The sequence below is a fragment of the Bos indicus x Bos taurus genome, chromosome 11 (assembly GCF_003369695.1).
Source record: "Bos indicus x Bos taurus breed Angus x Brahman F1 hybrid chromosome 11, Bos_hybrid_MaternalHap_v2.0, whole genome shotgun sequence".
In the NCBI taxonomy this organism is placed as follows: domain Eukaryota; kingdom Metazoa; phylum Chordata; class Mammalia; order Artiodactyla; family Bovidae; genus Bos; species Bos indicus x Bos taurus.
This window is the reverse complement of record NC_040086.1, coordinates 99,408,468-99,428,353: the sequence shown is the minus strand read 5'-3', so window position 1 is coordinate 99,428,353 and position 19,886 is coordinate 99,408,468. Positions and strand designations below refer to the sequence as shown.

The 19,886-nt window shown below is 40.8% G+C and overlaps 1 protein-coding gene across 20 annotated transcripts in view; it reads left to right on the top strand.

Annotated features, from left to right (window-relative positions):
- Nucleotides 1–19,886, top strand: part of FNBP1 (formin binding protein 1) — a 135,543-nt gene that overhangs the window by 84,333 nt on the left and 31,324 nt on the right. For all 20 annotated transcript variants that reach the window (XM_027556558.1, XM_027556557.1, XM_027556563.1 and 17 more), the window contains exon 7: nucleotides 18,807–18,935. In XM_027556558.1, the coding sequence (XP_027412359.1) occupies nucleotides 18,807–18,935 (129 nt within the window). The remainder of the gene's footprint in view (nucleotides 1–18,806; nucleotides 18,936–19,886) is intronic.

The window sequence follows — 19,886 nt, the reverse complement described above, 5'->3', positions numbered from 1 at the left end:
AATCAAGCTTTTTGCTACACTTTTAATTACTATGTGATTGATCTTTTAAAATTTTCATCACTACTATTGAAATATTGTGTGATGCGAAAAGCCTAGACAACTGGAATATTAACATTTCCAAGTCACACATTTTTAAGGGTTAGGCTTAGAAGTACAGAGAGCCCAGCTCTCCATGGCCCCTTCTCTCAGAAGCTCAGTACCAGTGCCATCAGAGTGGACATGGTGCCAAAGAACTAGTGTTCATGGCCACCGTGAGCAATTAAGCTCTTCGTGTATTCTCGATTTTGTGGGGGGGGATGGTGGTAGAGTACAGTGTATAAAGAAGTGGGCAGGAGACGTTTTTTTAAATATTTATTTGTTTGACCATTCTGGATCTTAGTTGCAGCGAGTGGGGTCTTTGATCTTTCAGTTGCAGCGTGCAAACTCTTAGTTGCGGCATGCAGGATCCAGTTCTCTGACCAAGGATGGAACCCGGAGCCCCTGTGTTGGGAGCAGGGAGCCTTAGCCACCGGACCACCAGGGAAATCCCAAGACTACTTTTAATGGAGTCAGTATTTCAAGTTTTATACAGTTTGGAGATTACTCATGAAGAATAAGAATTCTAAGTAGCCATTAATTTATTTTCATAAAAATGTTTCTAGTAATGTCTTTCTTGCAGTTTCCTTCCATTTGGTATAGTTCTAAATTTGGTATAGAACTAAATTCCAAATTTGTCTTTTTCTATGTAAACATAGGCCCCCAAATGAGTTGCTCCATACTTTTTTTTTTTTTAATTTAAGGGAATTCTAATAAATCAGCATTTCATAGTCTTATTCTCATTTTTAAAAAACGTGTTTAAATTTGTTTTATGGATATATAGTTGGTTAATAACACGTTGGGAAGGACTGAGGGCGGGAGGAGAAGGAGACGACAGAAGATGAGATGGTTGCATGGCGTCACCGACTCGATGGACGTGAGTTTGAGTAAACTCCCAGAGTTGGTGATGGACAGGGAGGCCTGGCGTGCTGCGGTCCATGGGGTCGCAAAGAGTCGGACACGACTGAGCGGCTGAACTGAACTGAACTGAACTGAATAACGTGTTAACTTTTACGGTACAGCAAAAGGATTCCGTTGTACATATATGTGCATTCTTTTTCATCTGCTTTGTCGCAGGATACTGAGTAATTCTCCCCGTGCACACAGTAGGGCCTTGTCGTTCAGCCATTCTCTATATAATAGTTTGCATCTGCCAAGCCCAACCTCCCGGTCCATCCCTCCCTCACTCTCCCTCTGTCTTGGCAACCGCAAGTCTGTTTTCTAAGTCCGTGAGTCTGTTTCTGTTCACAGATAAGTTTATTTGTGTCGTATTTTTTTAGGGGGGGAGGGTTAACATTTTTTAAATTTATTTTTTAATTGGAGGATGATTGCTTTATATTGTTCCATTAGTAGCATCTCCCTTTGTTGACAAAATTCCTGAGCTGTGAACTGTTCCCATCCATCGATTCATCCCCTCAGCCATTATCTATGGCCTACATCCTGGCCAGGTGCGGGGTTGACACAGACACCATCAGGGAATCACTGCCTCCTTGACTTTAAGGAATTCGCCTTTCACTCTCTTCCTAACACTCAGGGACTGTATGGTGAGTTTTCCCACGTGTTCCCTAAGTACTTCTTGAATGCCATTCTGGTGACAAACACATTAAAGTCGGGTTTTATCTGTCCCTGTGCGTTGGAATAATAACACACTAGACAGACGTGGAAGAGAAGCGGTGCCTCATCTCTGCTTCCTGATAACGCTGCAGCCGGCTAGTGTGGCGCTGGGATGAAAAGGAAAAGGTTATCAAAATGAATGGAATGTGCACTAATATTTCCCAACAGAGAGCACAGTGTTTTCTAAATGCATGCATTAAACTGAGTTCATCCATGTCAGGCAATGAATAATTCCCTTTCTCCAACTCGCCCTCGCCTTGTGACTGTTGGCTCTTACATAATTTCTAAATGCAAAATAGGATATTGTTTAACAGAAACTGCAGTTCGTTTGGTTACAAGTAGCTGCAGAAATGGTTAGTGAGTTCGAGGTTTGATTTTTAAACTCCAGCATCCATTTCTCCTTTTCCTATATAGGTCTAGTGTCGTTTAACTCGTCTGATTCTTTGACTGCCAACGTCTTCATTTTCTAGGCAGTTGTTTGCCGTCTAATGGTTAACTTGGCTTCTTAATTCAAATTCATTGCAATTCTGAGTGTTGACTAACCAGAAGAATTCTCTAGACCATGTGAGAAGTTGCCTTATTTGGCCTAATCGTGAGTTTTCCTGTATCACCTGATTTAAGAAAATGTTTTTAAAGTTATATTAGGTTAAAAGGCTGACTATGAGCCTTTAGAACAATGTCTCCATTTCTTAGGGAGCTTGCATTCCATTTTTGTGTGATATTACAGCTTCTAAAAATATTTTGACTTTGAACATTATTAGCTTTTAAATTCTTCATCGATGCCCCTATCATAAAGTATTATAGAATAAGACACTCAGTCATCTATGAATTAAGGTAGAATTCTAAGAAGTAGGTGATAAAACTTCACGTTTCTAATTATAATAAAATATACAGGTACTGTTTTTATGTGTCACTGGAGTGGGTTGCCGTTTCCTTCTCCAATGCATGAGAGTGAAAAGTGAAAGTGAAGTCGCTCAGTCGTGTCTGACTCTTAGCGACCCCATGGACTGCAGCCCACCAGGCTCCCCCATCCCTGGGATTCTCCAGGCAAGAACACTGGAGTGGGTTGCCGTTTCCTTCTCCAGTGCATGAAAGTGAAAAGTGAAAGTGAAGTCGCTCAGTCGTGTCCGACTCTTAGTGACCCCATGGACTGCAGCCCACCAGGCTCCTCAGTCCATGGGATTTTCCAGGCAAGAGTACTGGAGTGGGGTGCCATTGCCTTCTCCGATATTACAAAATAGAATCCCTTAAAGGGAAAAATACAGTTTTAGTAAAGAATCTATGTCAGTATTAAGCAAGAATGAAGGAGTTTACTTTGATTATCAGTTTGATACTTATCTTAATAAAGCAAATTAAATTTACTAGTTTGGGAGGTTGCCCTCAGTTGGAATCAGGGATGCTGGCTCTGTGAAGCACCAACAGGGCAAAGTTGTTCTAACTGAAGCCAGCTGAGGAGCAGAGTGTTAAATTTTTTTACCATTTGGGGAAACATTCTCTAGCAGGATGACTACTTTAGTCGTTGTACGTATAAGGAATTGTACTATTAAATTTTTTTCTCTTCCCTCTCTGTAACTACGAGGTTGACATCTTTATTAAACATGTGAATATCTTTAGTGTTTTCCCCAAATTTGCTTTATAGCAAATGTCTGCCTGGTTATCTGAAGGGATTGTTCACTGTAACAATTTAGAAAACAATTTTTTTTTTTCCCCAAAAGAGGAAGTGGTTAGCATGAATGCAGGAAACAAATTTTGCAACGGCAGCTTGATCTTTTACTTTAAAAATTGTTTTGTTTGCAACAAGAGAAAATGTATAGAATTTAAAATGGTATTGTTGCTGTAACTATTCTTTAAAAGAGGATCAATGTTCCAATCAAAGATGCCCAAAAAAGTCACTTTCGTTACCCTCTTGTTTACATCTGTCCAGTAAGCAGTCATATCTGTAGAGTTTGTTTTATTTATTTTACTTCTCAGTGTGCCTGTATTGAATGAACATCGGTTTCCATTGTTTTGATGCTTAATATTTGTCCTGAGTAATAATGGATGTGTTTTCTTCCTTTGATGCTTCCCATGGGAAATGGAATTTAATGGAAATTCCCCCAAATTATTAAATATAGAATACATGTATTTATATTTGGAAATGGGACACAACTTTGATCTATGTCATAAATGAATATTAGCGTGATGAAGTTTTTTTTTTAAGGCTACACTCAATATTTAAAAATTGAATTTGTGATAGGAATGTCAAAACATAAAATTATTTACTATGGTTAAATGTTTCACATACCAGATACTCTTAAAGTTGCATTCAGCTCCCAGTTTTAGTTCATTTGCTAGTGATTACTACAGTCTCTATGTTGTTGACCTTAATTTTTGCTTATTTGCTTTGGAAATAAGTGGTTTTTGCACAGCAAATGGAGTTTGGGTAAATGTTTAAAAAGAAATAGGAAAGTCAAAATGTCAAAATCTCAGAGTATCAGAAATGCTGGGGATGGGGGTGCTGCCCAAAGTGAATTTGTGTAAAGACTGAATACTTTTAGGACTTCCCTGGTGGCCCAGCAGTTAAGAATTCTGCACTCCCACTGCAAGGGGCACAGGCTTGATTCCTGGCCCTTCCTGGTTTGGGAAGATCCTGCATGCTGTGTGGCATGCCCCCCCCCCCCCAAAAAAGAATAAATACTTTAAGAACCTCTTCAATGAAATATTTCCAGTATACATTATGTGATTTACATGAAAATGCTAACATGAAGATCTATCTTAGCTTTGCTTTAGTACTCCTAACAGCAAGCCTCTAAGTAAATGTTCAAAATAGCAATAGGATGAGGATGATAGTTCATTCCCATACCATAGATCTGAAAATAAAAATGAATTGAATAAAACATAAAGTTAATACAAACACTCATATTATATGAATATATGAGTATAAAATAAAATGAATTTAACTAAAAATGGTATTTACTTATTTGGGGGTGTGTGTGTGTAGCTTCAATTCTTGGCATTTCCATCATGCCCTTCACTGTTCTAAAGGCTTTTGTATGGCAGGTCATTTAATAAAATGCTTTAATTTTTACTAGTAGTAAATGGTCTAACTTGGCCAGGAGCTGTGTCTTGATACCGCACAGATAAGGGTTCTTATCTTGTTTCTGTCATTTGATAATGGTCTGGTGTGACGCAATTTACTTCATCTCTGAGCCTGTTTCCTACTCTATAAAATAAGGATAATATTATACACTTCAGGGGCTGGCTGAGAGGTTTCAGTGGTACATGATGTAGGAAAACAGAGCCTATGTTTGGATGTGAATCCATTGGTTGACACTATTGTCATCTGTATTTTCCTTGTTGGGGTTCTTCTGATTGCTTCGGACTCTTCTCTTCTTAGTTCTTCTCCCTTCAACCTGCTGTGAATCAATAAGTATATTTTATCTTCTTGTTGTTGTTTTTGGCCATGCCACACAGCATGTAGGATCTTAGTTCCCCAGCCAGGGATTGAATCTGCACTCCCTGCCGTGGAAGCAGAAGGTCTTAACCAGCAGACCACCAGGGAAGTCCCTGATTAAGTATATTTTAAACATCCAAGGCATTTGCTAGAGTATTTATTGAACCAATAGTTCAGAGCATCAGTAAAGTTATAAAGGAATATCTTTCATAAGGGCCTTGGTTAGCAGATACCAAAGAGATGGAGAGATCAGGAAAACTCAGTTACAGAATAAGATAATGTTTATATATGCAAAGCTGCCCATGGTGAAAATATTAAGAGCAGCAGTAGTTAAAAAATTATTGAGGGGCTTCCCTGGTGGTCCAGTGGCTCAGACTCCACGTTCCCAATGCAGGGGTCCAGCTGGGTTCCATCACTAGTCAGAAAACTGGTCAGAACTAAGGATTCATATGCCACACTAAAAATAAAGATTCTGCATGCCACAACTAAAAGACCCATGTGCCTCAGCTAAGACCTGGTGCAGCCAAATAATTTAAAAAATAATGAGGTTCATCATACGTGGAATTACCTGGTCCTGTGACCAGCAAATACTAGGAGCTCAAAAGTTGCTCATAGATTCAGCATCTGGAAAAGCCCTACATGGATTAAAGATTGTTGGGATAGAGCTGAAGGAAGAATCAGGACTTGAGTATGATGGATGGGTAGAAATTGAATAGATAAAGCAGAGAGGGAGCCTCTGAGATGAAAAGAATTTCATCCCAGGCACTGAGGGTAGCATGCTGATGATATTACAGAACAGGGGGCTGAGTAGGGTCTCCTGGAGAGATGATGTGAGAACCGATTGTGAAGGATATCAAGAGTAAAATGGGAGAATGAGTGTGATCCGTGTAAAATGCTATTGAACCAACTTCTCAAAAAATTTACACTGAGAACATGGTTTATTTTTTTCTTAAAGGATTTCAGTCCTTACCATAATTCTTTTATCCCTCTACAGATAAAAAAAAAGGTAAGGCTATCAATGTTAAATTGCCATTAACCTAAAGTGGCCCTGCTGGATATGGGAGAGCTAAGACTGAAGCATATTTCGATGAATTCTTTTTGAATTCAGTGTTCCTGCCAGTATACCATGTGATTTCACTCCTGGATTGTATAGTAAATGAGCTCTTTGTTGTTAACCACTGCTCTTGTCTACAGAACTCGGCCAGGGATAGTGGGTTGGGAATACATGATAAATAGTAATTGACGTGAAGCCTCAGTGTAAACAAGGGGTCCAGTAAGGAAAACTGGGCCCCAGGGATGATCTAGAGGGGGAAGCCATGTCTTCGCCATCTATCCACACAGCCATAGACATGTGCTTAGGCAGGCTTAGTGTTGTTCCTTCTTGCATATTATTCCCTTCTCAGGGAGCATTTTAAATTTATATTAAATATTTTAAAAACTATTTTAAATTTTACATGTTTTAAGTTAAATTTCCTCCTTCCTGAGTGATGTTGTTTTTATTTTTTTCCATAAGGGTATGTGGGCTTGGTGGCTCAAATGGTAAAGAATCTGTCTGCAATGCAGGAGACCCAGGTTCGATCCCCGGGATGGGAAGATCCCCTGGAGAAGAGCATGGCAACCCACTCCAGTATTCTTGCCTGGAGAATTCCATGGACAGAGGGGCCTGATGGGCTACAGTCCATGGGGTCGCAAAGAGTAGAACATGACTGAGTGACTACAACTAACACTTTCTCTTCACTTGTGAATCATAAGTTGTTTATTTGTCTGAAATGTTTCTATTGTGTCCTCACTCTAATGTGATGGTTTAGTTAGGTATAGAATTCTAAGCTGACAATGGTTTTCTCTAAACATTTTGAAAACCTCATTCCGTTGTCTTTTATCCTTGATTGTTCCTCTTGGGAAGTTGACTAACTACTTAGTAACATTCCTTTTGTGGGTATTTGACTGTCCACACTATCTGTTAAGACCTTATCTTTGCTTTTGGTGTTCTTTTGGTGTTTTGACATTTCTGTGTTATTTCAAAATACAGACTTTTTGGTTCTCATTTACTCTACTTGGGATTCACTGGGGATTTGTTTCTTTCATCTATGTAGGAAAATTCTCAGGTGTTACCTCTGCAAATATACCTGTCTTTTCATTTCTATAATTGTCAATTCTGGGACTCAGATGTGGATGAAACTTTTTATTCTGTGTCTCTCGTTTTCTTATGATTTATTTTGATTCTTTTATTTCTTTAATCATTTTAAAATGTTCTTCTCTTGTATTTTCTTTAAACTGTTCTTTTAGCTCAAGATTATTTTAAAAACAATAACTTTATTTATTTGACTGCACCACTCAGCATGTGGGATCTTAGTTCCCTAACCAGGGATCATCCTGGGCCCCTACACTGGAAGTGCAGTCTTAACCATGGGCCAGCAGGGAAGTCCCTTAGCTCAAGTTTTTATGGTGCTAGTTTTTCTCTCTATTGTGTCCGCTCTCACGGTGGTTTATTTCCTTGTGCTTTTATGATTGTTAATATTATTATTTTTTTTTGTATGAGCATATCTTCAGCAGGGATGGACTTTTTCCTCTGGGAATCCTAGAGGAAATATCTATTGTGACTTGGGTACTGAGGATGAACAGCTGCTCACCAAACACCTCAGATTTCTTTTTTCTTTTTAATTGAAGTATAGTTTTTTAATAATGTTTCATGTACACAGCAAAGTGATTCAGTGATACATATGTGTGTGTGTGTGTATATATATATATACACACACACATATATGTATGTGTGTGTGTGAAAGTGAAAGTCGCTTAGTCATGTCCAACTCTTTGCAACCCCACGAACTATACAGTCCATGGGATTCTCCAATCCAGAGTACTAGAGTGGCTAGCTGTTTCCTTCTCCAGGGGATCTTCCCAACCCAGGGATCAAACCCACATCTCTCACATTGCAGGCAGATTCTTTACCAGCTGAGCCACCAGGGAAGCCCAAGAATACTGGAGTGGGTAGTTTATCCCTTCTCCAGCTGATCTTCCTGACCCAGGAATCGAACTGGAGTCTCCTGCATTGCAGGCAGATTCTTTGCCAGCTGAGCTACCAGGAAAGCCCACATATACGTGTATATATGTACTTTTCCAGATTCTATTCCATTACAAGTTATTACAAGGTAGTGAATATAGTTCCCTGTCCTATATAGTCATCATTGTTTATTTTATATATAGTGGTGTGTATCTGTTAACCCCAAATTCCTAATTTATCCCCCTCACATTTTCCCTTTGGTAACCATAAGTTTGTTTACTATGTTTGCGAGTCTATTTTTGCTTTGTAGATAAGTTCATTTGTATCATTTTTAAAAATATTCCACGTGTAAGTTATATCACATGGTATTTGTCTTTCTCTGCCTCCACTTACTGTGATTATCTCTGGGTCCATCCATGTTGCTACAAATGGCATTATTTCATTGTTTTTAATGGCTAAGTAATATTTCAGTGTGTGTGTGTACCTCAGATTCCATGGTATTTCATTTCTCTCCCTGGGGTATATAACATGATTAATTTTTTTCACTCTTCTACGGAATGTATCTTTTCTAGAGCTGCATTCCATAGTGCTTTCAGTATATTTGTTCTTCACAATAACGCCACAGCCACAGAGAACAGTGATCACTGTTTATCATCATACAGTTAAGTCATTAACTTTCCAGAATCTCAGCTGTTCTCATTAGCTGTGCATATATGGAACCTCACAAGTGTCATATTTGGGGGTGATGTTGTTCATTAACGGGGAAAAGGGAAGAGAAAGAGATAATTAATGTCAATCTACTGTAACTAAAAACTCAAGACCCTTGCCAAATATAATGTGTTAGAAACCAGGAGGGAGGAGGGACCAAGTCTTGGAGACCATGCTTTATATTTGACCAAGATCTCTGAGCTCATGCCACGTTTGTTTTCTCCAGCTTACCTTGGAGGTATGCCAGCATCAAGACAAGTTATATCAGCAGTGGCTTCTCTTCCAGCAGAAACTGTAGCTCACCTTCTAATTCTACTTGTTAAATAAGGCAACTGGGGCGTAGGGAAACAGAAGGCTTTTCTTAAAAACTGTTTAGCAAGTGAATGGCCCATGAGAGATTGAGATGCTGGTCTCATTTGCTATCTTTCCGTATTCTCTCGCTTCTATTTCAGTGACCGGGTACCAAAGTAACCTACAATACCGGGGCTAGAAGTTGTAAGCCTGTTTAAAAAAAAAAAAAATCAGGAAATTGCTGGAATACTTCAGGCATATTTCTTTGGTTAACTTATTTTGAAGTTTTTCTCTGTTCTGTATTTTAGCTGGCCTTATAATTTATCAAAGACAGGCTCATTGTTTTGGCAACTCCCTGGTCTGGAAGTCTCCAACAAAAACTCACAGCACTCTGTCTGAATAGGAATTTTTAAATGCATTCTTAGTCTTGAACTGAAAATGTATTCTAGATGCAAGAGTTTGCTGGGAAATTGAAACAATGCCATCTATCATACAATAACATTACTCCAGACAGAGAGCTCCTTCTCTTGCTTTGTTAATGCCCCTCCTACTATACCTCTCAGGGCAGTGTGTGTGTGTGTGTGTGTGTGTGTGTGTGTGTGTGTGTACCTCAAAGACAAGCCTTACTGCTTCAGTCTTTCACTGTTTCTGGAATTCTGCATAGAATTTGTCTCTTTCACTAAGCGTTTTAGCAAACTAAACCATAACTTCATCACTTTCAAAAGTGATCATTAGTGATGGGTTTTTTTTTTTAATAATAATGAAGGTATGTTGTAAATACTGCTTTGGAAACTTAAACAAATTAAATCACATAGAGCTTTCACTTTCCCTTATTCAATACTCTTTCAAATTATTTTTTCTTCCAAGCCACACAATTTTCTTGATTTTCAGCTGCTTAGTCGTGTCTGATTCTTTGCAACCTCGTGGATTGCAGCATGCCAGGCTTCCCTGTCCTTCACCATCTCCTGGAGCTTGCTCAAACTCAGGTTCATTGTGTCCGTGATGCATCCAACCATCTCATCCTCTGTCACCCCCTTTTCTTCCTGCCTTCAATGTTTCCCAGCATCAGGGTCTTTTCCAATAAGTCGCCACTTTGCAGCAGGTGGCCAAAATATTGGAGCTTCAGCTTCAGCATCAGTCCTTCCAGTGAATATTCAGGATTGACTGGTTGGATCTCCTTGCAGTCGAAGGGACTCTCAAGAGTGTTCCCTAGCACCACAATTCAAAAGCATCAATTCTTCGGTGCTCAGCTTTCTTTATGGTCCAACTCTCACATCCATACTTGACTACTGGAAACACCATAGCTTTGACTATACAGACCTTTGTTGGCAAAGTAATGTCTCTGCTTTTTAATATGCTGCCTAGGTTTGTCATATCTTTTCTACCAAGGAGCAAGCGTCTTTTAATTTCGTGGCGGCAGTCACCATCTGCAGTGATTCTGGAGCCCAAGAAAATTAAGTCTGTTACTGTTTCCATTATTTCCCCATCTATTTGCCATGAAATGATGGGACTGGATGCCACGACCTTCATTTTTTGAATGTTGAGTTTTGAGCCAGCTTTTTCACTGTCCTCTTTAACCTTCATCGGGCTCTTTAGTTCCTCTTTGCTTTCTGCCGTGAGGGTGGTGTCATCTGCATACCTGAGGTTATTGGCATTTCTCCTGGCAATCTTGATTCCAGCTTATACTTCTCCCAGCCTGGCATTTCGCATGATGTATATACAATAGGCTAAATAAGCAGGGTGCTACACAATACTATGACATACAGTTAATCAGTTACATTACTGGACATTTGTCTCAAATTATTAGGGTTAGTGGATTTCTTTATGAACATTGAAGATTATTTCATTAGGACAAATTCCCAGAAGAAGAATTGCTAAGTCAAAGACTAGGGTGAAATCAGTTTTGCTTCTAATCATTAACTAATGTTAGAGAAATTCAGTCTAGCAGTTAGAGGTTTCAGTGATTCTTAAAAGAGTGCTATTTTTCTGATCTCAGAAATACCTATTGGAACTTCCCTGATGGTCCAGTGGTTAAGACTCTGTGCTTCCATCACAGGGGGGATGGGTTTGATGCCTGGTCAGGGCACTAAGATGCCGGGTGGCACAGCAAAATTAGGAAATTTAAAAAATAAAATACTTAGGGCTTCCCTGGTGGCTCAGTGGTAGAGAATCCACCTGCCAACGCAGGAGACGTGGATTCTACCCCTGGTCTGGGAAGACCCCACATGCCACAGAGCAGCTGAGCCCCAACTACTGAGTCCACGTGCCCTAAAGCCCGTGCTCCGCAACAGGAGAAGCCACAGCAGTGAGAAGCCTGCACACGGCAACGAAGAGTAGCCCCTGCTCGCTGCAACTAGAAAAAAGTCCGCACAGCTGTGAAGACCCAGCACAGCCAAACAAACAAACCAACCTAAAAAACAGGTTATAATATCCTTGTATGCCATGAAAACGTGTGCATTTCTTCCCATTAACCTGGCCACATCCCGAAGGCAAGGTGCTCCAGTCGCCAGAGCTGCTGGTGACTCTGAGACACACCAACTTTGCCAGCTGTTGACTGGCAATCCTTGTAGCACGGTCGTATCATTCATTTAGTGATGCCCTTGCTGCTGTGTTCTTGGAACTTTCGCCAGAAAGTTCCCGAGGCTGCTCTACCTCCTCTCCATGTCACCTGAGGTCCTGTTGTCAGTGTTACCAGTGATTATCAGAAAATGGGACGTGCAGGGACTTTTACTTTCTACACCGTACAATTTTATAAATTTGAATTAGTTACCACAAGCATATTTTTGTAATCAGGTGAAAAAAAAAAGAACTGATGAAGATGGAGAGAAGTCACATAACCCAGATTATAAAACTGGTGTGTTTAATTTTATCTATGACATGAAGTCAGCAGCTCAGGTAGTTGCAGAAGCGTGAGGCGAGAGCCAGGTGCCCTGCCACATTCTTGCTGTGCCTCCAGGCCAGGCTGTGTGCCGTTTTGGAATGCTGTATGCTGGTTTCCGGGGCTGATGGTTAGGCCATCTGCCCCCTAAGTGGAGCTGCTACAAGTTGCTGGCTATTGAATAATAAATATGGGCAGCCTTAGCTGTGGTGCAGAACAGTAAATTCAGAATACAATCTTGATTTAGCCTCCCCTTTCTTCCTGGCCTAAAATACAATTGGTTTCTCATCACGCTGAGAGTTCCTTGTCAAACGTGTTGATCCTAATGGAAGTCAACCCCGAATATTCACTGGAAGGACTGATGCTGAAACTGAAGCTCCAATAATTTGGCCACCTGATGAAAAGAGACAACTCATTCGAAAAGACCCTGATGCTGGGAAAGATTGAAGGCAAAAGAAGAGAGTGGCAGAGGCTGAGATGGTTAGATAGCGTCACTGCCTCAGTGGACATGAATTGGAGCAAACCCCGGGAGATAGTGGAGCACAGAGGAGCCTGGTGTGCTGCCGTCCATGGGGTCTCGAAGAGATGGACACGACTGAGCGACTGAACAGCAACATGATGATGATGAAATAAAATATTGAAAGTCCAACTTCTCCAGAAGATACTTACTGCTGTTGGAACTACGACTGATGAAACCCTCTACATTGTGTTCCCCCAATTTTTGGTAATCGAGGAGGGCCTTTCTAAGTTCTTATATTACATACTCCAACCCAAGGGAAAAAATGACTTTTCAAAGCTCTGAGTTCTTCTGCAATGAATAGTTTGTCATTTAAGGAACAGCAATGGACAGTTCTGAGAAGTCTGAGGACATGTTCAAAAAATTAATATATCTCATGAGACTTCCCTGATGGTCCAGCGGTTATGAATCTGCCTGCCACTGCAGGGGACATAGGTTCGATCCCTGGTCTGGGAACTAAGATCCCCCACACATGCATGCTCAGTTGCTTCGGTCATGTCCAACTCTTTGTGACCCTACAGGCCATAGCCTGCCAGGCTGCCCGTCTCCATGGGATTCTCCAGGCATGGATACTGGAGTGGGTTGCGATGCCCTTCTCCACGGGAAATTCCCGATCCAGGGATCGAACCTGCATCTCCTACATTGGCAGGCGGGTTGTTTACCACTAGCGCCACCTGGAAAGCCCAAGATCCCTCATTCCACAGCTCCTGAAGGGGCATGCTCTGGAGTCCTCGAGCCACAACAAGAGAAGCCGTGTTACGCTTCATTATGTATATGAGTTAGGGTATAGGGATCAGACTTGTCGACCCTAAAAGAAATCAACCCTGAACATTCATTGGAAGGACTGATGCTGAAGCTGAAACTCCAATACTTTGGCCACCTGATGTGAAGAGCTGACTCATTGGAAAAGACCCTGATGCTGGGAAAGATTGAAGGCGGGAGGAGAAGGGGACGACAGAGGATGAGATGTTGGATGGCATCACCGACTCAATGGACATGAGTTTGAGTAAACTCTGGGAGTTGGTGATGGACAGGGAAGCCTGGCGTGCTGCAGTCCACGGGGTGGCAAAGAGTCGGACACGACTGAGTGACTGAACTGAGCTGATGTATATGAATAGAACCAGTCTGTATTTATTCATTTCGTTAAAAGGTCAAAAGCCATAAGAAGTCCTGGTAAAATATGTGAGGGTATAACATAGTAAGAAAACCTACAACGTTCCCCATATGAAAGTAAACACATCCCTTAGTACGGCTCATTTTCTCTGTTTATGACAACTGAGACTCAGCCAGCAGTATTCTTTTCTTAATGAATTGAACAGGAAGTAGCTGCACATTTTGGCCATGTTGATCATCTAAATTTAACTAACTAAATGGATTATAGTATTTTTGTCTTTAAACCCATTAGGATTTAGAAGCATCGGGCTGCAGCTTGGTTTCTAAAATATTGTTTCCTTTATTTAGAAACTGTAACTCTGACCTTTGAAGCAGATGTCGATAAAACAATGTTAAGAATTACCAAGCAGTGAAGTCACACTTAAGTGATACATACTTAGGCCAATTTGGATTTATTTGGGGAGATTCCCAAGGATTTGTTAAAGAAATTCCACAGTTCAAGCTCAGTCTTTCTGACTGACGGTGAAAGTGGTGTAGCGCTTATTTAAAGATCTCTGTGACTTATGGCCTCAGGCAATTGTGGTCATTCTGGACTTTTTTAGAATATTATCTCTAAATTCTGTAACTCTGACTCGTTAAAAAAAAAAAAAAATCCTCTGAACTTCTCTCTGCCCCACAGTAATGTTGCCACAAGATGCTTTATCTTTTATTCTTAGAATGGGAACTTGAATGAAAAGAAATAGCTGATGGTCTTACTGAGGATGGAAATACTGTACCTCTTTAAGATAACAGTTGCTATTTTTAGACAGACTTACAAAGAGCTGGGAAATGGTGATGCTTCTAATCTTCACGCAGCCTTAGGCATGAGGAGATGCACTCTCGAAAATATCTAGTTATTTAGCAGTTTCTCCAAATAAGTTTTCGAAAATACTTTACTTTTAAAAGCATATTTGTAATAATGAGTAACTGACTCAGCCCTGTTGTTTGAGAGAGACTCTTGAAGTTCCAGTGCAAAGTAAACATCACAGCTTATGAAACAAAAATAGATTTCCATAGTAAATCTTAGTCAGAACAGTGGCACATTCCTGGGCCTGGAGTTCAACAGTGGGTATTAATTCAAAGCAGCTGGGTCCTGGGATGAGCGTTAAGACAGCCCTGTGTTCCGTCTATGGTCTTGCAGAACGTGATATGCGACGATGTTTTGCTGCTTCTAAGTGTTGCTTTATCTTTTTAGTGACTCAGAGACAGACTGTAGATATACGAAGGCTTTTGCATCCTGAAGGCCAAGATTTTTCTTTTCAGAAAACTGCCCAAGACGTAATGCTTCTTTCACAAAGGGTAGACCAGTTCCTTCCCTCTGGAGTCTGTTTTCTTCCGTGCTCTCACTTTCCAGGCTGGACTTTATCCATGCTCTTCTTTATCTCAGTTTCTTCCGTAGCTTACGTGTAGCAGTCACCAAGCTGTATTTAGGGATTACAGCGTATGGGGCATTGCGAAACAATGAGTTGATAGGCTTATTAAAGCAATTTTGGGCTCCCCTGGTGACTCACTGGTAAAGAATCCGCCTGCCAATGCAGGAGATCTGAGTTCAGTCCCTGGGTCGGGAAGATCCCCTGGAGAAGGAAATGAAATGGCAATCCACTCCAGTGTTCTTGCCTGGGAAATCCCGTGAACAGAGGAGCCTGGTGGGCTGTAGTCCATGGAGTAGCAAGAGAGTCAGACACGAATTAGTGACTAAACAACAACAGAAAGTAATTATCTAGACAAAGCAAAAACATTAGAGATTCTGGGGAGTTCAGAGGAAGGAGGGTAACAGGCCCTTCCCGTCAGGTGGTTCTGGGGCACCTCCAACAGGCTCGCCTCCTGTTCTCATGAGTGAAATATTCCACAGTCGTTATGATGGATGGATTGTCAGGAAGCATTGATCTGCTTATGTGGGCTGTGTGTGTGTGTGTGTGCACGCACCCATATGTGCATATTTAATGATGACATTCTGATCCTTGTTTCAGAACTAAGCTATATTCAGTGTTCACCAAGTTGGATCATTTCTCCAAAATAAATCAGGAGATGCTCCACCTTGGTACTCTTCATTTATAAAAGAGATGAAGGAACCTGCCTGCCCTGGGGATTTTCTGACTTTTTTCTGAAGAAGGTTTGTGAATGAAGTAGTGAGTTTTTTAGAAATGGCTGGGTGGGGGGGGACGGAGGTGGGGGTCTACCTGGGAATTTCCTTGGTGGTGGGTTGTCATTGTCGCTTTTTTTCCATAGTCTTAGCAGAGTGAGACATGATAAAACTCTAGGTAACTGCAAGAGTTAAAAGGGTTTTTGAGTTGGTTGCATCACGGAAACAGATGGAGTGCACGTAGGTGGGGAGGCTACTGTTTAAACGGAGGGGGGTTACTGTGTATTGGAAGGGCATGGATTTTACAGGGAAGCTGGGGACTGGCTAATACATGTACTGGGGAGCACAGTAAAGCGGAAGCCGAAGCATATGGTCAGGAAGGGCGTTAAGAGGCCGCTGACAAAGAGGAAGAACGTGGCAGCTGGACTAATAACGGAGGGGAGATGAGACGTTGGTAAATTGGGTTTTAAGTACCTAAAGGTCTTAAGAAACTAAGAAATCTCAGGTAATAAGGAAATCAGTTTGGAAATGTTAATATTGATACCTGCACTAGGGAAATGTTTACCGAGAAACAGAGAAAGGAATGAAGGAAGCAGGTCTGAATGACCCCCGTGGCTTCACAGATACAGAGATGAGCGAAGTGTGTCACGGAAGTGAAATCAGGTTAAGCCTTCAAGTCACAGAGGCAGGAAACCAATAAAGGACTTTGAGATGCAAAGAAACCGACCTGGAACCAGCGACCAGACAGAGGGTAGGACAGACAGACAACTCCAACCTTTTTTCTTCGTGTTGGCATTTGAATGGTTCTCTGTTTTTTATCTTAAAAAAAAAAACAGTTTCAGTAAAACAAAGCAAAACAAGCAGACAAGAGTTGCCTTGGTTGTGTTGGAACAAGGCCCTTCTCCTGTTGTGTTCTTGGCTTGGTGTGGTAAGTTTGCCAAGCACACAAGCCAAGCCATCTCTTCACCTGGCAGGAGGCAGTTCTTGCCCTGCATGGACCTCAGATCGTCTTAGAGATTCATGAGATTATATTTATCAAGGCTCCTCCAAGGAATCTGAGGAGCTAATACCAGCATAACAATCGTTGGTATTGTTTGTGTGTAATTAACCAAAATATGAATTAAAAGAGAGAAACAAATTTAGGAGTTCTATTATTATTTAGGAGAAAAGCAATGCAATAAAACATTGGAAAAGACCCTGATACTGGGAAAGGTTGAAGGCAGGAGAGAAGGGGGCGACAGAGGATGAAATAGTTGGATGGCATCACTAACTCCATGGACATTAGTTTGAGCAAACTCCAGGAGATAGTGAAGGACAGGGAAGCCTGGTGTGCTATAGTCCATGGGGTCACGAAGAGTCAGACACAACTGAGCAACTGAAAGACACACACACAAGGCTCAAAGAGGACTCCATACTTAGTGCTGCTTTAAAATATGTTCTGAAAAAAAAACCATAGTGGAGGGTTTTAGAAAGACCCCTATAGATTAGTGGTTCACATGTCTTTTTAATTCATGAACTCTTTTGATAATTGGATAAAAAATATTATGGATCCCCTGTCCCTGACTCAAAAAATAAAAAATAGGATCAGAGGTTCCCATGAGGGAACCTAAATCTTGGTAATAAATATGTGAATTGGGCCAAGTGTAGACAATAAAGAATGTTGGTACATTTCAAACTAGAAAGTAGTGCCGTGTTAAGGCAATAATGGTGGGGTTTGTGAAAATCGAAGTGTAGTTGATGAGTTGGATAGATAGCATCACCCACTCAACAGAAATGAATTTGAGCAAACTCCAGGAGATAACGAAGGACAGAGGACCGTAGCATGCTGCAGTCCATGGGGTCGCAAAGAATCGGACACGACTTATTGAATGAACAGCAACAGAAGTTGTTTTATAATATTATGTTGGTTTCAGGTGTTGGCTATATTTCCCTGTGCTATACAGTATACCCTTGTTGCTTGTCTATTATAAATATAGTAGTTTGAATTGTTAGTCTCCTACCCGTAATTTGTCCCTCTCCCTTGTGATAATCACAAGTTTGTTTTCTATATCTGTGAGTCTGATAATCATTTGTAATATTTTTTTCTTAGATTCCACCTGTAAGTGATCTCCTACAGTATTTGTCTTTCTCTATCTGACTTATTTCACTAAGCATAATAGTCCCTAGGTCCATTCATGTTACCACACATGGAAGTGTTTCATTCTTTATTATGGCTGAGTAATATTCCATTAGTGTTCCAAGACATAGCTCAGATGGTAAAGAATCTGCCTGCAAAGTAGGAGACCCGGTTTTGATCCCTGGGTCGGGAAGATCCCCTGGAGAAGGAAATGGCAACCCACTCCAGTATTCTAGGCTGGAGAATCCCATGGACAAGGAGCCTGGCGAGTCACAGTCCATGGGGTGGCAAAGAGTTGGACACGACTGAGCGACTAACACACAATATTCCGTTGTGTATGTATATCATATCTTCCTAATCCATTCATCTGTTGGTGGGCGCTTGAGTTGCTTCTCTGACTTGACTGTTGTAAATAGTGCCACTATGAACACGGGGGTGCACATATCTATTTTTCTGGATGTACACTCAGGAGTGGACTTGCTGGATCATATGGTAGTTCTGTTTTTATTTTTTTGAGGAACCTGCATATTGTTTTCCATAGGGGCTGTACCAATTCACAGTGTACAAGGGTTCCCTTTTCTCTACATCCTCACCAACATTTGTTATTTGTAAACTTTTCCTAATAGCCATTTTGACAGGTGCAAGGCGATAGTTCACTGTTGTTTTGATTTGCATTTCTCTAATAGTTTGTGATATCGAGCATCTTTTCATGTGCCTATTGGCCATCTGTGGGTCTTCTTTGGAGAAATGTGTCTTCAAGTCTTCTGCCCTATTTTGGATTGGGTTGTTTAAACAATTTTCAAAAAAAACCAGCACCTGGTAAATAGAATATGTTTGAGGAAAATGTGACACCCCCTCCCCCGAGTCCCTCCAGTTTGTAATCCTAAGCTTTTATATATTATGTATAAACATGGGAAGTTCTCATTTTTTGCCTTAAGGCACGACAGCAAGCTCAAACGCGTCATCAAATGGCAGAGGACAGCAAAACAGATTACTCATCAATTCTACAGAAATTCAACCACGAGCAGCATGAATATTACCACACTCACGTTCCCAATATCTTTCAGGTAAGTGATTCAGCTCTCTCAGATTTGCTTGGTTTAGAAACACGTTACTTGGAATCATGATTTCCAAGTATTTATAGCATTCTAAATTTCCTCTAACTCAAATCACTTTAAAAAAAAATTTCAGATTAAGCACATACTGACATTAAGATGAAACGTAACATGAATTTCAAGATTAATCAATAGACTTTGTAAGTTTCCTTAGTTTGACCCTGCAACCATTCTTGGTCAGACTTAGAACTGTGATTCTTACATTAACGCTCTTTTTGCTAAAAGGACCATTCTGCTTACAAAAATGCCAAACTCACCTTTAGGAGTCAGAGCAACATGAAGACAGTTGTAGGATTTGAGCAGATGACTGTGAACATTGGGGTGCATGTATCTGTTGGAATTAATGTTTTCTTTTTTTTTTTTCTGGATATATACCCAGGAGTAGATCATATGGTAGCTCTGTTTTTATATTTTGAGGAACCTGCATACTGCTTTCAAAGGGCTACACCAATTTGCGTTCCCACCATCAGTGTACAAGGGTTCTCTTTTCTCTGTATCCTCACCAACATTTGTTTTTGTAGACTTTTCCTGATAGCCGTTTTGACAGGTGTGAAGTGATAGCTCACTGTTGTTTTGATAGTCCTGTTGTCTTTCCTTTGGACTGTTTTTCTCTGGGCTACTCTAAGTTGTCAAGAATAGTGTGAGAGAGGATACATGATGCTGTTCTCCCACTATGGGAATTTTTTACAACTTCAACTTCCACTGTAGAAAAAATAACAAAAATGTGTACCCTGGTGTCTACACAGCAAACAAGAACTTCCAGCTTGCGAAGGAGAGGGTGAGACAAATTGAGAGAGTAGCAATGAGGCATACACATTACCATATGTAAAACAGATAGGAAGTGGGAATTTGCTGTATGACGCAGGGAGCTCAACGAGGCAGTCTATGGCAACCTGGAAGGAT